This window comes from Solanum verrucosum, unplaced genomic scaffold (genome assembly GCF_900185275.1).
Source record: "Solanum verrucosum unplaced genomic scaffold, falcon-dt-bn FXZP01000009.1, whole genome shotgun sequence".
NCBI classification, from domain to species: Eukaryota; Viridiplantae; Streptophyta; class Magnoliopsida; order Solanales; family Solanaceae; genus Solanum; species Solanum verrucosum.
The window spans coordinates 2536025-2557129 of NW_026020231.1; the positions used below are offsets into that span (position 1 = coordinate 2536025).

General features: G+C 29.2%; 2 protein-coding genes across 2 annotated transcripts; both read right to left on the minus strand.

Annotated features, from left to right (window-relative positions):
- Positions 1 to 2241: 2241 nt before the first annotated feature.
- LOC125832345 (protein LURP-one-related 5) lies at positions 2242 to 3222 on the minus strand. Its single transcript, XM_049511486.1, has 2 exons — positions 2885 to 3222; positions 2242 to 2776 (listed from the first exon to the last, which is right to left on the minus strand). The coding sequence occupies exons 1-2, from the start codon at positions 3107 to 3109 to the stop codon at positions 2366 to 2368; spliced, it is 636 nt and encodes a 211-aa protein (XP_049367443.1). The 5' UTR covers positions 3110 to 3222; the 3' UTR covers positions 2242 to 2365.
- A 9919-nt stretch (positions 3223 to 13141) lies between these two features.
- On the minus strand, positions 13142 to 14594 carry LOC125832474 (pseudo histidine-containing phosphotransfer protein 6). The gene is made up of 5 exons (XM_049511626.1): positions 14350 to 14594; positions 14127 to 14257; positions 13718 to 13861; positions 13541 to 13613; positions 13142 to 13208 (listed from the first exon to the last, which is right to left on the minus strand). Exons 1-5 carry the CDS (start codon positions 14416 to 14418, stop codon positions 13155 to 13157), a joined length of 471 nt encoding a protein of 156 aa, XP_049367583.1. The 5' UTR covers positions 14419 to 14594; the 3' UTR covers positions 13142 to 13154.
- Positions 14595 to 21105: the final 6511 nt, after the last annotated feature.

A 21105-nucleotide genomic window follows, 5' to 3' on the forward strand; every position in this document is an offset into this window, starting at 1 on the left:
TCTAAGGTTTTGTTTTTATAGATTTGGGTGAAAGGGCAAAATGATTCTAGCAGTCCCATTTAAAGGTCCACTATGACAAGGAAAGAATGAAAAGGATACTGCAATAATTGATTGAAGCAATTTTAACGTTTCTTTGCGGTTGATTGGTTTTAAGACAAGTCATTTATTATTGCCAACATCAATCTGAACCATATACAATACACTAAAAGGGGTAATAATAATCCTAATACAAATTTTTTGCCTTAAAAAAAATTTATTACTATAATGCGAATAATATTATCAACATAAAATTACTTTTTATAGATAAACATATCTTTCTTTCATTATTAATCATGGTAAAATAATTGACTCGTTTTTATTACATCATAATAATCCCTTTATTATAATCAAAGCATAATAAACAAACAACCCGACTTCATAACTTCAGCGTCAAATATTGTGATCATCGAGAAATTAACAAGTGTTACTGGGAGAGTTACATTGGACACCACAAGTTGCACCTAGGGCCGTCTCGATCATAAGGCAACTAAAGCAATCGCTTGGGGTTCCAATTTTTTTGGGGCCTCCATTTTCTCTCAAAGATATATATATATATATATATATATATATATATATTGTTAAAAAAAATTGATGTATTGACAAATTTGAAAATAATTTTTTGTATAGAAAACATAATTGAGAAATTGAATATAGTTTAGTTGATTGTAGTGTCTTTTCTAGATTCTTATGTGGCTAGTTAATTGTAGTAATCCTTTCTAGTTTCGCATTTGACTATCTATTTTGTTGTCTAGCTCATTTATATTTTGACGATTATCATGAACCAACGGTATTGTGTTCTTATACCAACTTTTCTTTATTCTCCTTCCACTATTTTTTATTCTTTAGTGGGAAAAGGTAGAAGTACCTCCCTAGACTATGATCCAAGACTACGACCCAAATCTCAGAGACGCACCTTAACTAAACTAAGGTCCTATTACCCCCAAACTCATTTATTTTATTATTTTGTACACCTTTTTGGCTTACGTGGCATTCAAATATACCTCACGCGCCTCAACTGCATAGAGTCACGAGGTGTGCCACATAAGCCAAAAGGTGTACAATATTATATATAAAATGAGTTTAGGGGCTAATAGGACCTTAGTTTAGTTAATGTGTGTCTTGGAATTTCAGTCATAGTTTAGGGGGTACTTGTGCCTTATCCCTTCTTTCATTATTGAATATCTTGAAGTCTCTCAAACGTTCAAACATTCAACATTATGTATTGTTGTGTGTTTATAAAAATATCAAATTTGTTTTTGGTGTCTTATTCAAATTTCAAGCACTAAAACTAATCAACACTATTTTAATATTATTTATTAACTTATCAAATTCATCGCTACACTATTTTAATATCATCATATTTTTTAATTTTTGAGTCATGTATTATTCCAACTTTATATTATATCATTTTCATTGAAAATTAACATTATTTGCGTTCTTACTTCATAATATCTACATATATCCTGCTTCTTCAGACCTCATTTGTAGAATTACACTAGTATACTATAATTATTCAATTTATATTTATCAACTAAAAAAATAGGACCTCTTTATAATGTTTGGCTTTAGGCCCCAAACTTGTTGAGACGACCCTGGTTGCACCAAATTAACGAGTGGAAGAATCGCCATACGTAAAACAAATATGGAATATGTGGCTGCATATTATGCTTATCGCCTATGGGATTACAAAAGAATTCAAAGCCAAATAAATATAAAATGAAAATAACCTTCACTTTTGCTATCTTCACAATTTCCATTTTTTCCTAACCTGGATTATCTGTAGGATAATTATTATTCCACTACTATAATCAGAGGCCAACGTCATATATTTGCCACGAATTCAACATTTAAGTAAAATCCAAAAAGGGCAAATAGGCGAACTTGAATCAATCAAAGGTGTTTTTTTTAGGTAATTAATAAAGTGGATTAAGAACGGAGAATTCAAATTTCATAGAGAAAAAAAATACTAGATGAATTTCTCATACGTTTAAGCTTTGAAGAACAAAATTATTTGATATTTATTGTTATTAGAAAGTTGATGATAAATATCTCGTGAAAAAAAAAAAAAACATCAATGCTTTTCAGTAACAATATTTTTTGTTCCGATAGCTGATGCAGCAAAACAATGATACTATAAAGACAACGCTAAAAATTGAGAATAATTCCAGATTCTTTTCTCTAATAATGGCCAAATTATTATACTTTGATTCAGTTAGTAGGATTCCGTATTTAACATTAAAGACAAAAAGGAACAGATTAATTTTACAAAGAGTTCAAAACTATACACCAAATATATATATAATTTAAAACTCTTTTATAGAAAAAACTAAGAAGAAAAATTAGGATCATCGGAGATAATTGGGTCGGCATCGACCCGATTATCAGAAAAATCATCAACTTGGATTTGATCAAGCACGAGAACTAATCCCATGGCGAAGGCACTATCAAACCCGGGTTTTATTGAGAGAGAGAAGACATCTTTTCCAAGCACCACATGAGCACAAGCATCCACTTTGCGTCGAATCTCAGCCACAGATACCTTGTCGGCGTTGAAGAATGTGCAATTTCTCTGTGCGAATGATCCTTCGATCTGATACTCCTCCGTCGGATTGCTGAATACCTCCACTGTAACGTTAGATCTTCCGATTATTGAAGATCTACGTACGCTGAATATCGGTTTTTTTCCCTCTTCTCTTTCCCCTAAATAGCCTTCCCACCTATTATGCAAACTCGGTCTCTGTTTTCAAAAATTGCACCGAAATCAGAAATTGCTATAACTGAGTAAACTCGGTTTGCCCTAAATCGCAAAATCAGAAAAAGTATTATTGAGCTAGTGAGTTTATACCTTACGGCGGACAGTGAGAAGGCATCTGCCTGTAGCGTCCATGAGAACGAGTTCACCCAGGTCACGAGAATCGGGACCGTACGTGTCAACTCGGAAAACTAGCTGGCCTTTGCAGTCGTAGGCAGTGAATCCATCGCCGGTAAAGAAAAGAGAAGTTTTCCGAACAGTAAGATTCGTCTCTTCACTGTGAACAAATGTATCTTCAACAACAACTTTACTCTTCATTTTCTTCTTGATTTTTGCTTCAAATCTGACTTTGAAAAGGAAACTAAAAAAGTCTTTTAATTTTCTGAGAAATCAAAGAAATGAAATGAGATATTTATGAAGTGAAGAAACCAAAAGGAAGGTCTGAGAAAGAGGTACAAAAATCGCCAGAGACATGTGGTGTGCATTTATTAGTAAAGTGACTGTATTTATTACTCCGTTCCTAATTACTTATTCACTTTTGAATTGATATACTTTTTAAGAAAATAATAATTGACATAATAAGTTTACTATTTTATCCCTATTAATTATGAAATTGATGAATTAAAAATTTAAGATTTTCAAAAAGTTCTATCTTTTTCAAAATAATTAATTAAGTGTATAATAAATAAAAATAATAATATTTTTTCTTGATTTGTCAAAATGAACAAGTAATTAAGGTGTGAAAGTACCTACGAAGTAGTATTAATTATTGTAATATCACGCATACAGCAAGTAGAGTAATATTAATATTTTAATTAACTTAATTAAAGTTTGCATGTTGCATTATAATACTAAATTTAGCGGAGTAATATTTTTAGGATAAATTACTTATATACACATCTTTTTTTTCTTCATAATTTCCATTATTCCCTATCAGTTTTATATTTTTTCAAAATTCCTTATTTTACTCTCAAACCCCAAATGCTGGATACATAAATTCTAACTCACAAAACTAATGCTTATCCCATTCTTATTTCACTCCACAAATTACTCCCTATAGCACACCAAAAATGAGATCAAAATTTCTCAAAATAAAGTTCCAAATCATAATATAAAAAAGTAAAAACGAAATTAAATTTTCAAAAATCAAAATCCTTATTTCTAAAAAATCAAATTTCAGATTAAGAAAATAAAAAACAAGATCAAGGTAAAAACCTTATAAAAAGGCAAAAAATAAATAAATAATAAACTGATTGAATCTGAAAAAAATTACATGTTGAATCAAGATTTGGAAAAACTCTTTTACTCTTTGGTGATGAAATTTGAAAAATCTTTACCAACTGATTGAGAATCACGAGGAAGAAAGAAATAGGAAGAAGGATAACAACAAAAATAAAAATCAACTAATAGAAAGAAAATCAATTGATTGATATACCTTATCAATCACAAATTACTATATTTATGGAAAAATATTTTGTTATTTAATTATATTGGGAATTTTTTATTTTATTTTTTTCCGTATTTGATAATTTTATTTTTAAATAATATTTTAATTATTTATTACATATTGTTAGAAATCTAATGTTATAAATCAAAAACTAGAAAGTCGTATTTGATTTAAAATGTTTATACATGTCGGAGTTTTAAATCTACCATTGAAAAAACGTTCAAAAAAGAGAAGGAAAAAGTTGGATATGTCATTACACGACCATCACTGTCAAAGACACAATGTATCTCGTTTATTTTGATTCTTGAATTAGTCTTTGTTAGTGTTATAACTAATACGTCACTGCTACAATCGTTTTTTGTTCTACGCATCTGATACTTGATTTTCAATGTATCTTCTTTCAGAATCATACACTGAATAAAGATACTCAAGTGATGCAATAACCTGTTAACATAAAGAAATTAGTGATACATTCCATAAAATAATTATTTCTATGTATCAATCACAAACAATCAAACAACTAAACTTATACTTAATATCAGGTACAAAATATAACTACAATATGATACATACCCTCATTCTTGAACATTTTGATGTTTTTACAACAAATTACATCTATAATGTATCATCCATAAAGTATAGTATTTCACAAACACAACAAGATACAAAAATAGTAATGTATCATGCTAAATATTTGGTCACGATACAAATATTTAAATTAATACAATTGTCGATCTCTAAGCAAACACTTTAAATGCAAAATTATTTATTTAATGTATTTAATTAATAGGAGTATAGTAGAAACATAAATACTAATGTATCACGATTGTATAGTTATCTCGAAAACACAAATAAAAAATTGAATTAACAACGTAATATATGTAATTTCATACCTCTGATTGTCAAATCTATTTTACTATGAAATTAAAACTCTGATCTATTTTTTACATTGCAAATCGAGGCTCATGATTTTTTCAGATTCTTGAATGTCATATTTATTTTTTTCAGATTCTTCATTGTCTCAGCAAAATCAAAATATTCATGATGTATCTTCTCAATTTTTTTTGATAATTTTGAATCAAAATTGAAAGGATCTTTGACGAATTGGGAGAAGAAATTTGAAATCCATCACTTATATATCGTTCATAACTCACCTTGATTTCCCAAATTCTTGAATGTATTCATCATGTATTGGCTATTGTTTTCGAATTCTTTTTTTTAATCTATTACGATTTGGGTAAGAATTGAAAGAAGAAAATTTAAATTGTTTGAAGTCAGACAAATTTTTGGAATAGAATTGAGAGAAGAAAATTTGAATTTTGAATTAAAGGTGGACGGATTTGGAAGAGAATTGAGAGAATTAAATTTAAATTTTGATTTGATTGAATTTGTTAAGATTTGGGAGAGATTGAAATCAACTAGATTAGCGTGATTTGGGGAACTCACAATCAATTTTATATTCTCTATCATTTAAAAGTGTAATTGAATTTGTTTTAATGTATCAGATTTAATGTACCTGACTTGTCTGCTATGTATCCAAATAGCATTGATTTTAAGGAATTTTTGTAAATTAAAAAAGAGTAGGAATAAAATGTATTTTAGGTCCTTACACTATGAGATTTATGTAAGTTATATATATATATATTTAAGCACGTATATGGGAACCAAATATTGTGGAGATCACAAATAGCCAATTGTTTTATACTATTCGAATCTCTAATGTAATCGGAAGATACTAATAATTTTGAAATAAAATAAAAAATTATTTTATCTCATATTTAATTAGAGGTATTAAATAGTTTTTAAATTATTTATCTCACTATTTTTATAAAAATGGTGACTGATAAAATAAATTATTTCATGTCTATGATGAAATTACTTATATACCGTGAAATAATTAATTCTCAAATAATTGTTTTCCAAACAAATGACTCCTCATCATTATCCTCACAAGAGGTCCCATCTAAATCCTAGTACTATAAAATACGTTCACATTAAATATACTTACACATACTCTAGAAGACATGTATAGAAAATATAATCGTCTAGGTCCGAATAACTTTTTTCGTAACAACGTCATGTAGCTCGTACTTGTGGGGATAATATGAATAGATAGTTGTTTGACTATATTTTATCGTAAAAATGAAAAATTGAAATTTTGTTTAATCATAAATATAAATTAAAGTTATTTTTAACTTTATACGAATAATTGAAGTTAAAAAGTTCAAACATATCTTTCGAAGTTTAGTAAGACTCTTTTAACACCATGTTGATATGAATTGATGTATAATTTTAATTAGTCTAGAAAATGATTTAGGATTTTCTTGATATAATAAAATAAGGAAAAAAAAACAATTGTATTTCAGTGATATATTAAAAGTAATAAATAAAAATAAAAATCTAATTTTATAGTTGTAAATAAACAAAAGTGAATGAAAGGAGCAATTTTTAAGAGATGTCTTCATAAATTTGAAAAAAAAGAAGAGAGAGCACTTAATCGATTAAATTACATTATAAATAAAATAAATCTTTATAATTTATGTTATTAAAGTCAGATAAGGAGCCTAAATCAAAGACATTTATGGAAACTAACTTACCTACTTAAGGAAATACAATGCGGTTAGCTGAAGAATTTCCCATCACACATGACCATAGTTTTTTCGATGTTCGTAAACTGCATTGAAGTTTCGATTAAATTTAGACGATTACAATAGTCCATTTAGAAATAACGCTTCTAACAAAATTTTCTCAATGGTTAAAATTGAAATCTGTAACTACTAATTAAGGAAAGAGCAATTCTATCACTAAGCATAATCTATTTACTCAGGTTTCATTATCAATTCTAAACCTACTGTATAAAGTAAAGATTTTACTATCGTTGGAATATCTAAGATAAGAAGATAGAGTATATATAAAAAAAGAAATAGTGGATAATGTAGTTTACTAAACCCATCTATAATAAAATAGACATGTGTCATATATATATGACCAATGCAGAGTTCAAAAATATAAACATAAATATCTTGTATACGATATATATCTATGTTGGGAATGATCACACACTTCTAAAATTGTGCATATTTAAGACAAAATGAAAATGACGCTGATTTTCAACAACTAAAGAATTTTAATTAATTGAATTGGCAACCAAGAGAGCGACGCATTGCATGCAAATGCAGGTGTCACTATTTTTTATTTTATGAAATTGTACATAAATAATACTCTTTTCGTTTTATGTTAGATGAATACTTTCTATTTAATATGGTAATTAAGAAATTATTAATACAATAATCAACTTTATTATTTTGTCCTTTATTCATATTAATTAACCTCTTGATAAAAAATGGATCTTTAAAATTTATTGAAACTTCTAAAGGTCATAACATATTAATTGTAGGGGTTAAATGAGAAAAAAAATTAACTAATTTCATCCTGATTTATTAAGTGATCAAATAAGAAGGCTAATTTACTATATCACCCTTTGAATATAATAAATGCATTGTCTTGTAAAATGTAATAGGAAAATGACTATAATTAATGATAAGGATAACATAGGAACTGAGTGTAAAATTATCCATTGATTTGATAAAGTGGATAAATATTATTGAACATCCCAAAATAGTATAGTGGACAATTATTGTTTGACAAAGGAAATAATATGGGACAAATAAATTTAGTAAAATGTTCATCTAATTATATATAGAAAATAGCCAAATGCTCCTCTAATCTATTACCTAATTCTCAACTACACACTAATACTTCAAGGGAGTCCTATTACCGCTTTGAAGTATTTTAAACAGAAATATTGACACTCTTTAAGTGTTGACTTGTCATAGCGAGTGTGTTCACTTTCCTGAAGGTAAGTGTGAGTCAAATAAATAAATTAAAATTAGTTAATTTGACAACTGTTATTTTTTAATTGGATACTATATAATTAATAAATTATTTAATTAACTAAAATCACACACTCTCTCTCTCTAGCCCCCTCTCTTCTTTAATAATTACACCTGTGCAACTCTAGTTTGCCATGGAAACTCTGCTAGAAGCATCTATACAATATTTTATCTTCTCATTTTTTTCATTTTTTTTAATCCACAATATATTTTTTCATTATCAACACATTCGAAATCTTCCTCTAAAAAAAGACAACATAATCGGAAGAAAGAAAAAAATAACTCTTCCATCTCTTCACCTCGATGGAAAACATTTCGATCCAACATCGAAAGACGAAATTACAGCTTTTTGTCGAAATTGTTTTTTTATTATTGCATCAGTTCGAATTTTTTTTGACTGAAACTGAAAATGGGTATTAAAATTTGAGATTTGACAAGAAAAAATTCATTAGGCTTACAGGGAAGAATTTATTTCATTAGGCTACAAATAATACTTCCTTTGTCCCTAATTACCTATCTATTTTTCCTTTTTTAATTGTTTTTAATTACTTATCCATTTTGACATATCAAGAAAGGATAAAAAATTCCTTACCTATTATACCCTCAATTAATTACTTTGAAAAAGGTAGAACTTCTTGAAAGTCTTAAATTTTTAATTCGGCGAAATGGTCTGGTAGATCCTTGTACTTGTACCAGTTTGTATTCTGAACCCTTCTACTTACCCATTTGTCATCTGGACCCTTAAATTCAATGAAACACAATTTATCGAACCTCTCTGACCATTGACCATGCTTGTGTGTCTTTAAGATAGCTGAGTTGGCGAAAGTGTGTGACTTCACGCTCCTTAAGGCGAGTGAGTACTATATTTTAGTTTTAAAAATATTGATAAAAGAATAAAATAATACAAAAATTTAAAAATTAATTAAAAAGTCTCCATCTTCTTCACCCACTCCACCTTCATTTGCAGCCATCTACATGCCTCGACTCTTTTTTTCTTCTTCATACTATTGTCATCATCTTTAAAAGATCTTGGCATTGAAACCTCCTTGAGTCCATTGAATCACCGCTAGTGGGAGAGGTCGATAGTGGTGGAGCTCATCAGAGAAAACTAGTTCGCAGTAGAGTGAGAGAGACGGTGCTAGTCGGTGGAGAATGAGGCGGGTGAGGATTGGAGGATTTAGTTACGATAGCGAAAAGACTTTCGGCTAGATCTGCGGCGCTGGCGATTTAGGTTAGTAGTTATGTGATGGTTGAAGGAGGAGGAAAGAAAAATAGTAGATTTTGTATGTTTTACGATGGGAATGGGGACTCACCCTCCAAGGAAGAAACGCATCAGCAGCTTGATCTCCTCCATAGAAGCACCACCATTGTCAAAGTTAAGAAGAAGTTGAAGAGCTTATTGCCTAATCTATTTTGGAAATATGTTGGGTTTCTTTTTTAGCGTAAGGAATAAATTTAAATTTTATTGTTTTACTTTTTATTAGATAAAACACAATTGATATATTTTTTAAAAATAAATAATAAATGATGTGTAATTTTAAATCTGATGTGGATGATGATGTGTCATTTTTGTTGAGAGTTTGAAGTACACGCAAAGCCAAGGAGGTTTAAAATGCTAAGTTACGTTGAATTTAAGGGTTCAATTGACAAATAGTTAAGTAGAAGGGTCCAGAATACAAATGCATACAAGTACAAGGGTCCATCAGAACATTTCGCCTTTTTAATTCATCTACTTCATAATTAATAGGGGTAAAATGGTAAACTCACTATGTCAATAATTGTTTTTTTAATAGGTATGTCAATTCAAAAGTGAATAAGTAATTAGGAACAGAGTGATGAGTATAATTTTTCACCAAAATTACATGACTTCTTACGAGAAATTTTAATTTTTAACTAAATATGATGAAAATATTTTTAACTAATCGCAGAACCATACAAAATTAAGGATTTGTCTGAAAAAATCAGACTTGTTCAGAAGGAGGAAAATATGTGTCCCTAATAAAAGTTTACCATATTAATTTTTTGGATGAATTTGGGTTGAGTGCCAAATGATACAGCATTGATATGTGTAAAAATTACTATAAATATCTCTTTTTACTAGTTTAATTTTAACTTTTCATTTATCATTTTTTAGGAATCAATAAAAGACAATATTTTTAACTGGGAAAAATCTTTTTGGCCAAAAAATTTGGCAAGAAAAATAGTTTTTCTATGTTATTTTAACTTTTTGAACATTTTTACCCTTTTAACTTAAATATATTTTAACTAAATAATGAAAAAAAGATCAGTTTGTTTTAAAATTAAAAAAAAAATTATAGTTTTTTTTATTTTTTTGCCAAATTTTCTGGCTATTTAGCACTTCTCTTTTAACTCATTAGACTTTGAATTTATTAAGGGAGTTAATGTTTTTAAATGTAATAAAATTATTATTTTAATTATTGCTCGTTCAGGTCGAGTATGAACATTTACGACGGAGGAGTATCGAATAACAACGGTGGGCGGTGGCATTTATTTAGAGTAAGTTTACTAACTCGGTTTTTTTGAGTTTAGAAAAAATTCTTGTTTAAACTTTTTCCCCTTAAATTTTTCAAACTAAAAATTTAATGCCGCAATTATATCCTACGATAGACTACGTACAGTTGACAAAATTTCACGTATGACATTTAATAGTGATAGTGATATAACTTAACTTGGTATATACATTGTGAATTTGTATTAATATTCAATTTTCAACTGTAACTATTTGTAGATTGCTCCATTTTAAAGTGGGCAGACTTTTTCTACTTGGCGGTTGTGCTACTTTTCTTTGTTTTTTTTTAGGTCAACCGACTAATAAGATTGGGAAAATCTTAAGACAAATGAATATATGGTTGTAGTTGGGAAGCCAATTTGAAATGTGTGGAGCACCAATCTGCGCGTTGCCCAATTGACCCTCTATGTTAGAAATTTGGAAGTATTCTCAATTTTCTTTCAAAATATTATAGTTCTAGTATGTAATTAACGTGGTAGGAAATGTTGACATTTTAACAAATACACGTTAATCAAGTATCTGTGAGTTGACTTTTCAATTGGTCACTCAATTTATATGTATTATAGAAAGTATTTTTTTTCTTTTTTGATAGAATATATTTTTCTGAAATAATAATTGTTAGATGGTCATTGAGAAATCAACCCCTATTATTCAGATGTTACGTTCTATCATTATTATTTTTATGTGGTCTGAATTTCTTAAATTGGAAATATCAATAAACATATTGGAAAGCTTCTTTTAATGAAAGCGCATATGCAGAATGTGCGCGGAAAGTAATAAAAGAAAAAGTAGTCACATGCTTTTTAATTTGCCACTTTATAATTGGACAGATATGGGATTAGATAATTATTTGCGCCATAAAGAAGTGAAGAAAAAAAGATGGAACTTGTAGAACATCAATTCATGGAGCATTTTGGCCAAAAGAAACATTTCTTCTTATAATAATTATCCCATGCCTTTAATTTTACTTAACCACTTTTATTTGTTTGATTAGGTAAATTAAGAGATAATTTAATAATTTATATTTTTTATTTAGTACATTATTCATTTCTCAACATCCAAATATAAATAAAGATGATATACTAAAATTACAATTTTACGTCTTGCTTCTAAAAGGATGTATAAAGTAAAATATGAACAAGTAAACATGGACGACGGAGTAGTAAACTTCTGATACTTCCAACTCTAGATCTAAAATAAAATGAAACCAGGTCATTAAGAACTGAGTTGGAAAATTAGATGATCATTTGTCAATAATAATACTGCTGAGCTGGAATATTTGTCCTCTACGCTTTTGTTGAGCAATAGAATTGTATGCCTATTAACAAATGGCCCCAAACGAGAAAATTCTGTTCAGACTTGATCTAAAGCCCAGTATCTAAGAAATATGGACTCTGCATGGAAAATACTGGGCTGGGCCTAAAAGGTGCTTGCTTGAGCACATGCCCAATCATAAACTGGGTTAGCTTGGGCCGATCCAGCTTTTCATTCACCAAGCCCAGCCTTAAAAATCCAAGAGTACTCTCTTTGAATCTCCACATGAAAAGTAATAGCTCAAGCTATATCTTAGAGTTTCACGTGTGAAATTTGTAAGTCCATAATAAAGGTATTTGTCAATTATAGATATTGAAAAAGAAAAGTGGCTTTTTATGAATTTTATCCTCTACAACACTATAATCATAGAAAAAAAAAAGCAATTCCCAAATGTTACAATTTTTGAAGGAAATGACAACATGTTTCTCCTAATGTTTTAAATTTTTGCAAGTATTATCAAATAGCGAAATCCAGATCCACATAGCCTGTTCAGCATGAGGTATGGCTAGTAGAGCGTCAGGATTTTTTTGATTCATTGTCAATGTAAACAAATGAAAAATGCATGATCATTTAGTTTAATAAATCGATCAAGGAATATTATTTCTTGACTAGCACAGCCTTAATTATATAGGAGTATCAAATGAATCAATTATCATTCCTGCATCTAAGTCCACTGATATCCAAAAAGGTTCAAAGAAACACAAATTTAGGGAATTTCGATTCTAATTTTCTGTCAAAGTTATTTTTCAAATTATGGTGCAAATTGCATTAACTGTTTAGCTTGCAGCAACGCCCACATTTAATGCAGAATCTTCAAATGATCCTTTACTGTTTGAACTTGTCGACATCGACGTTGATTGATACAAACAGTTCTTTACATGCAGAAACACATTCAATTTGACTGATGTTATTGATAAACAAGATTTTGATTGGCTACTGTTTGGCTTTTGCTGTTAATAGTACGTAGAAAAATAAAGTGACATTTCCATAAAGTTAAGTCATTAAAAGCCGAATCTACAAACTTAAATTCCAGAATCAAATTTTACACACATCATTCAAACTTCCCAAAACATTCATTAGCTACTTCCCATTGATCCATTACCTATGATCATAAGTTAAAAACGACCAAACAAAAAAACTCTAAATCTAATTTACACGGTATCTCACTCCGGTTTTGTTTTAGTGCTGAACTGGGTACCTGACTGCAGCGGCTAGCAGCCTTTGCTGTTCGATCTGTAGCACGAAACTATGATCATTGATCAGAACTATTTAATGCTAAAGTTCATTACAATAACTTTTTATAGAAACACTGGAGGAATACTATCTAACTTATTAATGCATGTCGTACTTTCATCAATACAAATAGTGTAAAAGTAGCTAGGATGAAAATGTGTACGATGTTTAACTTATTAGGATTTGTTTGGTAGTGAACTTTGAAAAGAAAAAAAATATTCAAAAATGTTCTTTGTAGTGCAAAAGGCAAAATTGTTAAATTTCAAAATTTATGATAGACCATGATTTTCGGAATGTAAAAAATATTGGCGGTCAAAACGGTCAATAATTACCTGGAAAAGTTCATGAAGTTTGTTCTTGAGATAACAATATTCATGCTCAAGCAACTCTAGAGCTCTCAAACAACTGAGAAAAAAAAAAGAGAAAAACAATTATTTTTTTCAGTTTTAGTGGTCCTAGTATATAGGCGAATTATTTTATTTAAAAATAAGAAAAAGTTGGTTACTTACCCAAGTCGGTTATTCTGCTCGGACGCAACGCGAAAGGCGACGCAGACGTTTCTGACGCGTTTTGCACCAATGCTTGAACTGCTTCCTATAAACTGATTCAAATGCACTCCCATTTTCTTGTAGTCCGAAAACTCTCTATCCATTCTGTTTTTTTTTTCGCCATATTATAAAAAGAGTACCACTCCATCAGTAAAAGATGAAAAGAAAAAGAAAAGATAACAAACTCAGAGGTATTAAAACCCATCAAAAAAAACTCAACTTTTTCCTCCTTTTATTCCCACGCTTGATATAAAACATGCCCACAATAAAGTAGTACTAGTAAAATCGCTTTTATGAGTTCACCTCTTTGAAACAATAATAGACTATTTTCAATAGAATCTCGACTAAAAAACATACAAAAAACACTCACAACAAGGATCTGAGATTTCGTAAGAGTTTTTCGGACTCCTGGAAGTAGATGTTGACAACTTCGGAGACGAAATTAGGAGAGGATTCATCTTGAAGCTGTTGCAGCTGCAAAAATTGCTCGTCTAATACTCCCTATTTTATTTTACGTACAAATAAAAATCACATTTAGCATCTGTGCGAAAAAACGAAAATCTGAGAACTAACAATAGCAAATTATTAGGAACCTGGTGGAAGAGTAACGCGAGCAAGCGATTCATATCACCTCGCAAGCGTTCGACGCCGAGGCCAAGCATCCACAGAGGTAGACCCGTTTTGGCTGCTTTTTGTAAATGAGGGAATAGTAGTATTAGAGAAGGAAAAGGAGATAGAATTAAATTAGTCTCAGGCTTTTTTCCTAAATATGGGGGCGAAAGGAGAGTTGCTTTCGAGAGGAGTGTGTATGTCGTTTCTTATTTCAGGGTGTAAAAATGGCAGTAATTGCTTTAATTTGTTTGCAGTCAAGTCAGGTGAGAGGTGAGAGCCGAGACTAAGCTTATAAAGGATCACCATCTGGCGGTGAATCTGACCCCACCTATCCTATGGACTCTCACTTTTACTTTTTTTTTTTTGTTTTATTCGTTTACCTTTCTAAATTGGCCCTAAATAATTTTAAAAAATCATGCTCTTTTCATTGTAATTTGTTTTGCATAAATATGTCTGAAAAATTAAAATTGGAAGTGGGAAAAGTGATTTTTTTAAAATAGATTGAAGAAATAAGACAAAGCTAATTGAAACACTTAATATACTATTTTGGTTAAGTTTTTCGAAACAATATTGCCAGTACTGTTTTATGTTATGTACTATTTATCTAAGTTGTTTCTTTTTCTTTTTAAAAAAATGAGAAAAAGGAGCTTACAACATGGTAAATTGAACTCCTATTAATTAAAATTATAGTTTGACAAGCATAAACTAGAAGTACTTAACTAGGGATGAAATGACAAATTAAAGCTTTTTTTCATTACACGCATTCTTATTTTGTCCATCCAACATGTTCGTTTTTCCATAATGCAAGTACCTAGTACATCTTTTCCTTTCGGAAAAAATGAAAACAGTGCGTACATCTTTTCCCGTGTTATTATTTCTTCACATGCTAACCAAATGTTCCTTTTTTTATACTTCAAATTAATTTACTTCCGTGCATTTCAATTTTAATCAAGTGGATACTCTCTTCCTTTTAATCTATATGTCGTTTTACGTTTTTCAGTAATTAATTAAACAAATCTTTGCAATTAAATTAAGTTAAATGAATTAAGCAATATTTAAAAATTGCAAAGTAATGGGATGAGGTAATCGAGGTGAGTGTGGGGAATAATGTAGACCGGCGGGCCTACTCAGGATGATCTATGTACATACAACATTCAGAGTGACTGCAGGATTAGAGAGTGGCGCAGTCGTTTTTATTTTTGGTGTTGGAGTTGCTTGGGCTATACCTATATGGTGTGTTATGTGGTGACCTGCAACTTGCTTGGAACCCCGTTTGAAGACGGAGTCAGGATTAAAAATTTGGAGTTCTAAATTTTAGAAAAAAATATATATGTTTTGTTCATAGTAAGATTCAAATTAATAACTCCAGTGTGGAAAATATTTTTATAACATTTTTCTTCTCACTAAATCGTTAATTAATTTATAAGAAGTAAACAAGTTAATATACATTTATATTTATATAATTTTCTAATATACATATATGATCAATGAAAATGTTACTGAATTCAATCGCGAACCCTAGTTAACTTCGCCTCTGACCCAGTACTGAGTCAGTCTCCTCCTCCGCGTGCTGTCCGCTTTTGGTGTAATGTGCGGCCTTCTTAAGCTTCCTCAATCCTCTCTCTCCCTTTCACCCGACAACTCCCTGCTCCTTCTGACTCTAATATCCATCCCATCTCCTTTTATTTTACCACCTAGCACTTCCTCCTTTTAATTACCTTGTCATCTCACTTTATACTAGTTAGTCTGGTTTATTACTAAATAACATAATTAGTTTTATAAATATATCTCAAGAGGATAGTATATATATACAATTTAATTATACTTTGTGAAATTAGAAAAAAATATTTTTGATAACCATCGATTTTTATATAACATATCAAACTTAAATGTCAAAAGAAAAAGTAACAATAAAAAAGAGATGTTAAAAAACAATAGGAAAATAGAATATTAGGGATAACAAATTGAACAATAACAAATATTACTCCTCAGTATGATCATAAATTATTTTTCTTAAAAATAAATAAAAATTGTAAAGTTGAATTATATATTTATACAAAAGAAGTACACTATTGTTTAATAAGATAATAAGAGTTGTTTGATTGGGAACAAGTTATCTTGTGGTTAGCTATTCTGAAATAACTTATCCCATGTATATGAAATAACTTATCCATCGCTATAATATACAAAATGATATGATAAATTATCTCAAACATGACAATAAAATAAGATATAAATTTTTTATTCATAATTATTTTTTATTCCATCACTATTTATTTTTATATGTTGCGCCAATAATTAGTGAGCCTGCCTTTGTACTCACTCACTCTGTATACTGCCAAAATGTTAACCACACTGTATACGACTGTGGTTTTTCACTTTTCATCTGACTCCCAATTTTGTCCTTAACGGAGTAACCTTTTTTCATAACTTTTTCTCATTTTTGAGAGTGCAAAAAGAGAGAATTGTTTGATTATGCCACTACCTCCATGCTCACCAAGTCTTGGAGTTTGGCCAAAGCATTAACTTTCTGGTCACTGCTAAACATGCTGCAGTCGCAATGTTCTTCACTCTGTAACAGCTCAAGTGAAGACGTGGCAAGCTGGATCCTGCTCCCTGCTGGAAAGTTATATTAAGCAAATTTATTAAATAATGAAAATTGGAATCAAATAAATTAATTGAAATGTGATAGAAACTTATGTTCGGTTTCAATTTAAGTATTTTAGTTTGATTGAATACCAAAATTTTATAACAAAAATGGCGAGTAATTCTTTAAATTTTGTGGTACTATTATGTTTGTCACATATATTGTTGAAATTAGAATACCTAGGTACAATCAACCTAAAAACAAAAGTAAAACACCTAAATTGGATTGGAGGAAATAATATTCAAGCTAGTTGTTACTCCAATACTAATAGAAATATAGTTTTTAAGCCAACGAAATTCATGAGAAATTTATATTATATAACATTAAATTTGTTATTAAAACGCAAAAAAAATAGATTGTTACTAAAATGCTAGAAAAGCTTTCTAACTTTTTCTTGTAAAAGATAAATATTTTTTTCTCTTAGCGATTCGATCAAGAGCAACTTTCACATATAGCAAACACAAAAATTATATTTGTATGTTATAGCTATAGTTTGCATAATTGCGCCCCATAACAAACATAAATATGTATATTTCGTTATACATATACATTAGAAAGCAGTTGTATAATTTCGTTATACATATATAAAATAAAGCAGTTGTATAATCTGCTTTGGTATACATATACAAAAGATCAATAGTATAATCTGTGTTTGTATAAAGCGAGAAAGAGAGAAAGGCAAAAGAAAACTGGATAGGGGAAGATCGTATTTGTATAATCATAAGTGTATAGGACGAAAATATATGCATTTGTATTTGTATATACAATTTTCTCTCGCTTTATACAAACACAATGTATACATTTGTGTTTGTATAAAGTGAGAGAGGTGAGTGAGCGAGCGAGATCGATCTGGGAGAGGAGAATGAAAATGTATGTATATATGCAATTTTCTCTCGCTTTATACAAACACAAACACATTTTATACATTTGCATTTTTGTATAAAGTGAGAGAGGCGAGTGAGCGAGCGAGATCTTGGAGAGGGGAACAAAAATATATGTATATATACAATTTTCTCTCGCTTTATACAAACACAAACGCATTTTATACATTTGCGTTTGTATAAAAAGCGAGAGGGGAGGGAGAGAACGAGAGTGGCGAGCGAGATTCACCAGGAGAGAGGCGAAATAGCAACAGTTTGATATAGGGTACAATTAATTCAAACTATATTTATAACATTTAATTTGAATTAATAGTTTGTTATTATATACAAATTTTCCCTTCAATCAATATATTTGTAACAATAATCATTACATATTTTTTACTGAAATTTTCAATAAAGAAATAGTAAAAAAAAATTAGTAGTGCAACTGTGCAAGTTCTATCCTTTTATAATGTGGTGAGTAGCTAAAATTGCCAATTCTTTTTAATTATTATTAAAACACCATAAAAGTTTCGATAACCGAACAAACATTTCCCATTCTTTATCATATTTTTATCCCAAACATTCTAAAAATTACTGCATGCTTGGAATTAAAAATATCAAACTTCCATAGCTTGGGAGATGAACCCTTACACAAATGTTGATAAGTTAAAAAATACAACACTTTTGAAGACGCCCATGTCCAAAATGCTTCTCCAATTTTTTAATATAAATGCATAGACTTCATAATCATGCTTTATGCTCCCGTGCTTATTTACTGTAGCTGTTTCTCCATTCAAATTACAACTTTCTAAATGTTTGCTAGTAGTATTACTTTTTGGCGTCGTTGGCTTGATATAAAATTTAATAGAAGATATTTTAAGGTATTATATATATATATATATATATGCTTTTTAATTTGGTCTTAGCCATGACTTTTATTCTCTCCATTTATAATGTGCACAAGTGAATACTTAAATTTGTATAATATTAAACAATTAGACACATGTGTTCTATCTGACATAATACATGTGGAAACATGTATCTACTTGTTTAAATCAATATAAGTTTAGGTGCGCCCCACTTATGAAAATTTAAAGTTGAAAGACATAAACATCAAATGAGGTCAAGTTAAAGTGTGCAAACAAATTATAGATATTTGTGTGTGGAGTATAACTTATTTAATTGATGATAAAAATCAAATTTTAAAATTAAATTGTTTTAAATTATGTGGAGGTTACACTTTTTGTGACCGAACTAAAGAATGTGCCACAAAAATTTAGACGGAAAGAGTATATTATAATTATAGACAACTTATGATATCTTTTGGCCTAGAAATTCTAAATGTATACTTGAAATTAAAACTTTAGGCAACTAATCAATAATCTAATAATTCGTGCGCTTCCTAAAAGTTTAATTAATTAGGACACAATTGCGTCCTCTTCATGTCACGTTTGTGCTTCAAAATATTAGTGGCATTGCTACATTGCTCGAGATCACAATTATTTTGCCTTTTTATTGTCTGATTAGCTCTTATGAGTGCAATATAATACAGAATTCAATAGAAATGTAATTATTTGTCTACCTATATTCTATAGTCATCCAAGGTTACTCCATAGTCTCATAATTTCATTTGTGAGAATGCGGGTAACTAATTATAGCGCTTTTGTTTTTTTTTAAAAATAAATCAGAGTGATAAATTAATGATTAAATTTTAATGGGTCGTGAAGAGAATGTCTGTTAATTACGGTACAACTATGGTGTTTACTCCCTCGTATTATTTTTACTTGTCACTTATTTCTAAAATAATTTTTTATTTTTATTTGTCACTTTTGATATATCAAGAAAAGACGATAATTTTTTTCCATTAGCATGAAATACTTACTCTTTCCGTTCACTTTTACTTGTTATTTTTCTCTAATATAGATTTCATTTTTACTTGTCATTTTTGACATATCAAGAATGGAGTAATATTTTTCCATGTTTACCTCAACATTAAATACTCTTTCTTCAAATCATTTTTCAAGACTTAATACTAAACATAATTTAATTATGGATTGTTTGATAAATACCTATATCAATAATCATTTTCTTAATGGGTGTGTCAAGTCAAAATGTGACAAATAAAAGTGAATAGAGGGAGTATTTTCCAAATCATTTTCTCAGACATCATTTAATAAAAGATATTTTAATAAAGTACTTATATTATTAATTATTTTTCTTAATGGGTGTACCAGATCAGACCGTGACAAGTAAAGCGAATGAAGGGAGTATATTTTAAGATTAGTGTAGTACAAAGATAATTGAGACTAAGAAAAAACTGTATGTTTCCAACTTAGTCACCGTGAAAAAAAGCATAATTTTATGTTGAATGAAGGTGTTTTTTTTTATAAAGTTTTGGACTATTTAACTAATTCAAAGTTGATTAAGTAACAAAATGTTATTGATTTGTTAGGTCGTTGTATTCAAATGGGGATAGATAAAAAATCATTCTATTGGATTGATGTATATTATGCTGGAGTAGGCATGAATATAAATTTATTTATTTTTGTCATTTTAATTATCAATTTATTTATTGTAATTTGTGATACACTCATCAAAGGAATATGGACTTGATCGATGTCTATCATTTCTGATCACTCTAAATATTCTTTTGATTGATAATATATTTAACAAAAGAAGTGTACAATTATTTTTCTGTAAAAACGCATCTAATGCAAAAAGTTGAACAAAGATGTCATAATCTATAATTTGAAACTTCTATATATTTATTTTTATAATGTAGATGTGAGCTTATAAGCTCAATTGGTACCCACTACCCAACTTGGAATGTTACTCCGTAAATATAAACTTGATTTTTTTAGTTGTAGTGTCAAATAATTTGTATTCATAATTTGCATCCTATCGGTGAATGTTATCGTACATGTAAAGCAAGAACCTTCAAAAAATCTCAAATAATTCAATTCAAATTAATTTTTTCTTTCGGAGAGGATACAATGGCATATTTAGTTTTTTTCAAAAAATAATTTTTATCATCATCCAATCTTATATGAAATAATAGACTCGTCCAAAAATCAAACATAACCTCTCCCAGGTTTTGTCATTGTCGTTTGCTGCCTATTATTATAATATATTGCGATTTTCATTATATAAAAAGAAATAACTCATTTCGAATTTCAAAGAAGAAACTCATACCTATACATATAGATAGAAACTGTTTGGAGCAACAT

Coding starts and splice junctions, on each gene's coding strand:
- LOC125832474 (XM_049511626.1), bottom strand. CDS start 14,418: ATGCTTGGCCTCGGCGTCGAACGCTTGCGAGGTGATATGAATCGCTTG. Junction 13,614..13,717: donor GAGCAGAATAACCGACTTGG/GTAAGTAACCAA, acceptor TTTTTTTCTCAG/TTGTTTGAGAGCTCTAGAGT. Junction 13,209..13,540: donor AACTTCATGAACTTTTCCAG/GTAATTATTGAC, acceptor TTCGTGCTACAG/ATCGAACAGCAAAGGCTGCT.
- LOC125832345 (XM_049511486.1), bottom strand. CDS start 3,109: ATGAAGAGTAAAGTTGTTGTTGAAGATACATTTGTTCACAGTGAAGAG. Junction 2,777..2,884: donor TTCTCACTGTCCGCCGTAAG/GTATAAACTCAC, acceptor TTTTGAAAACAG/AGACCGAGTTTGCATAATAG.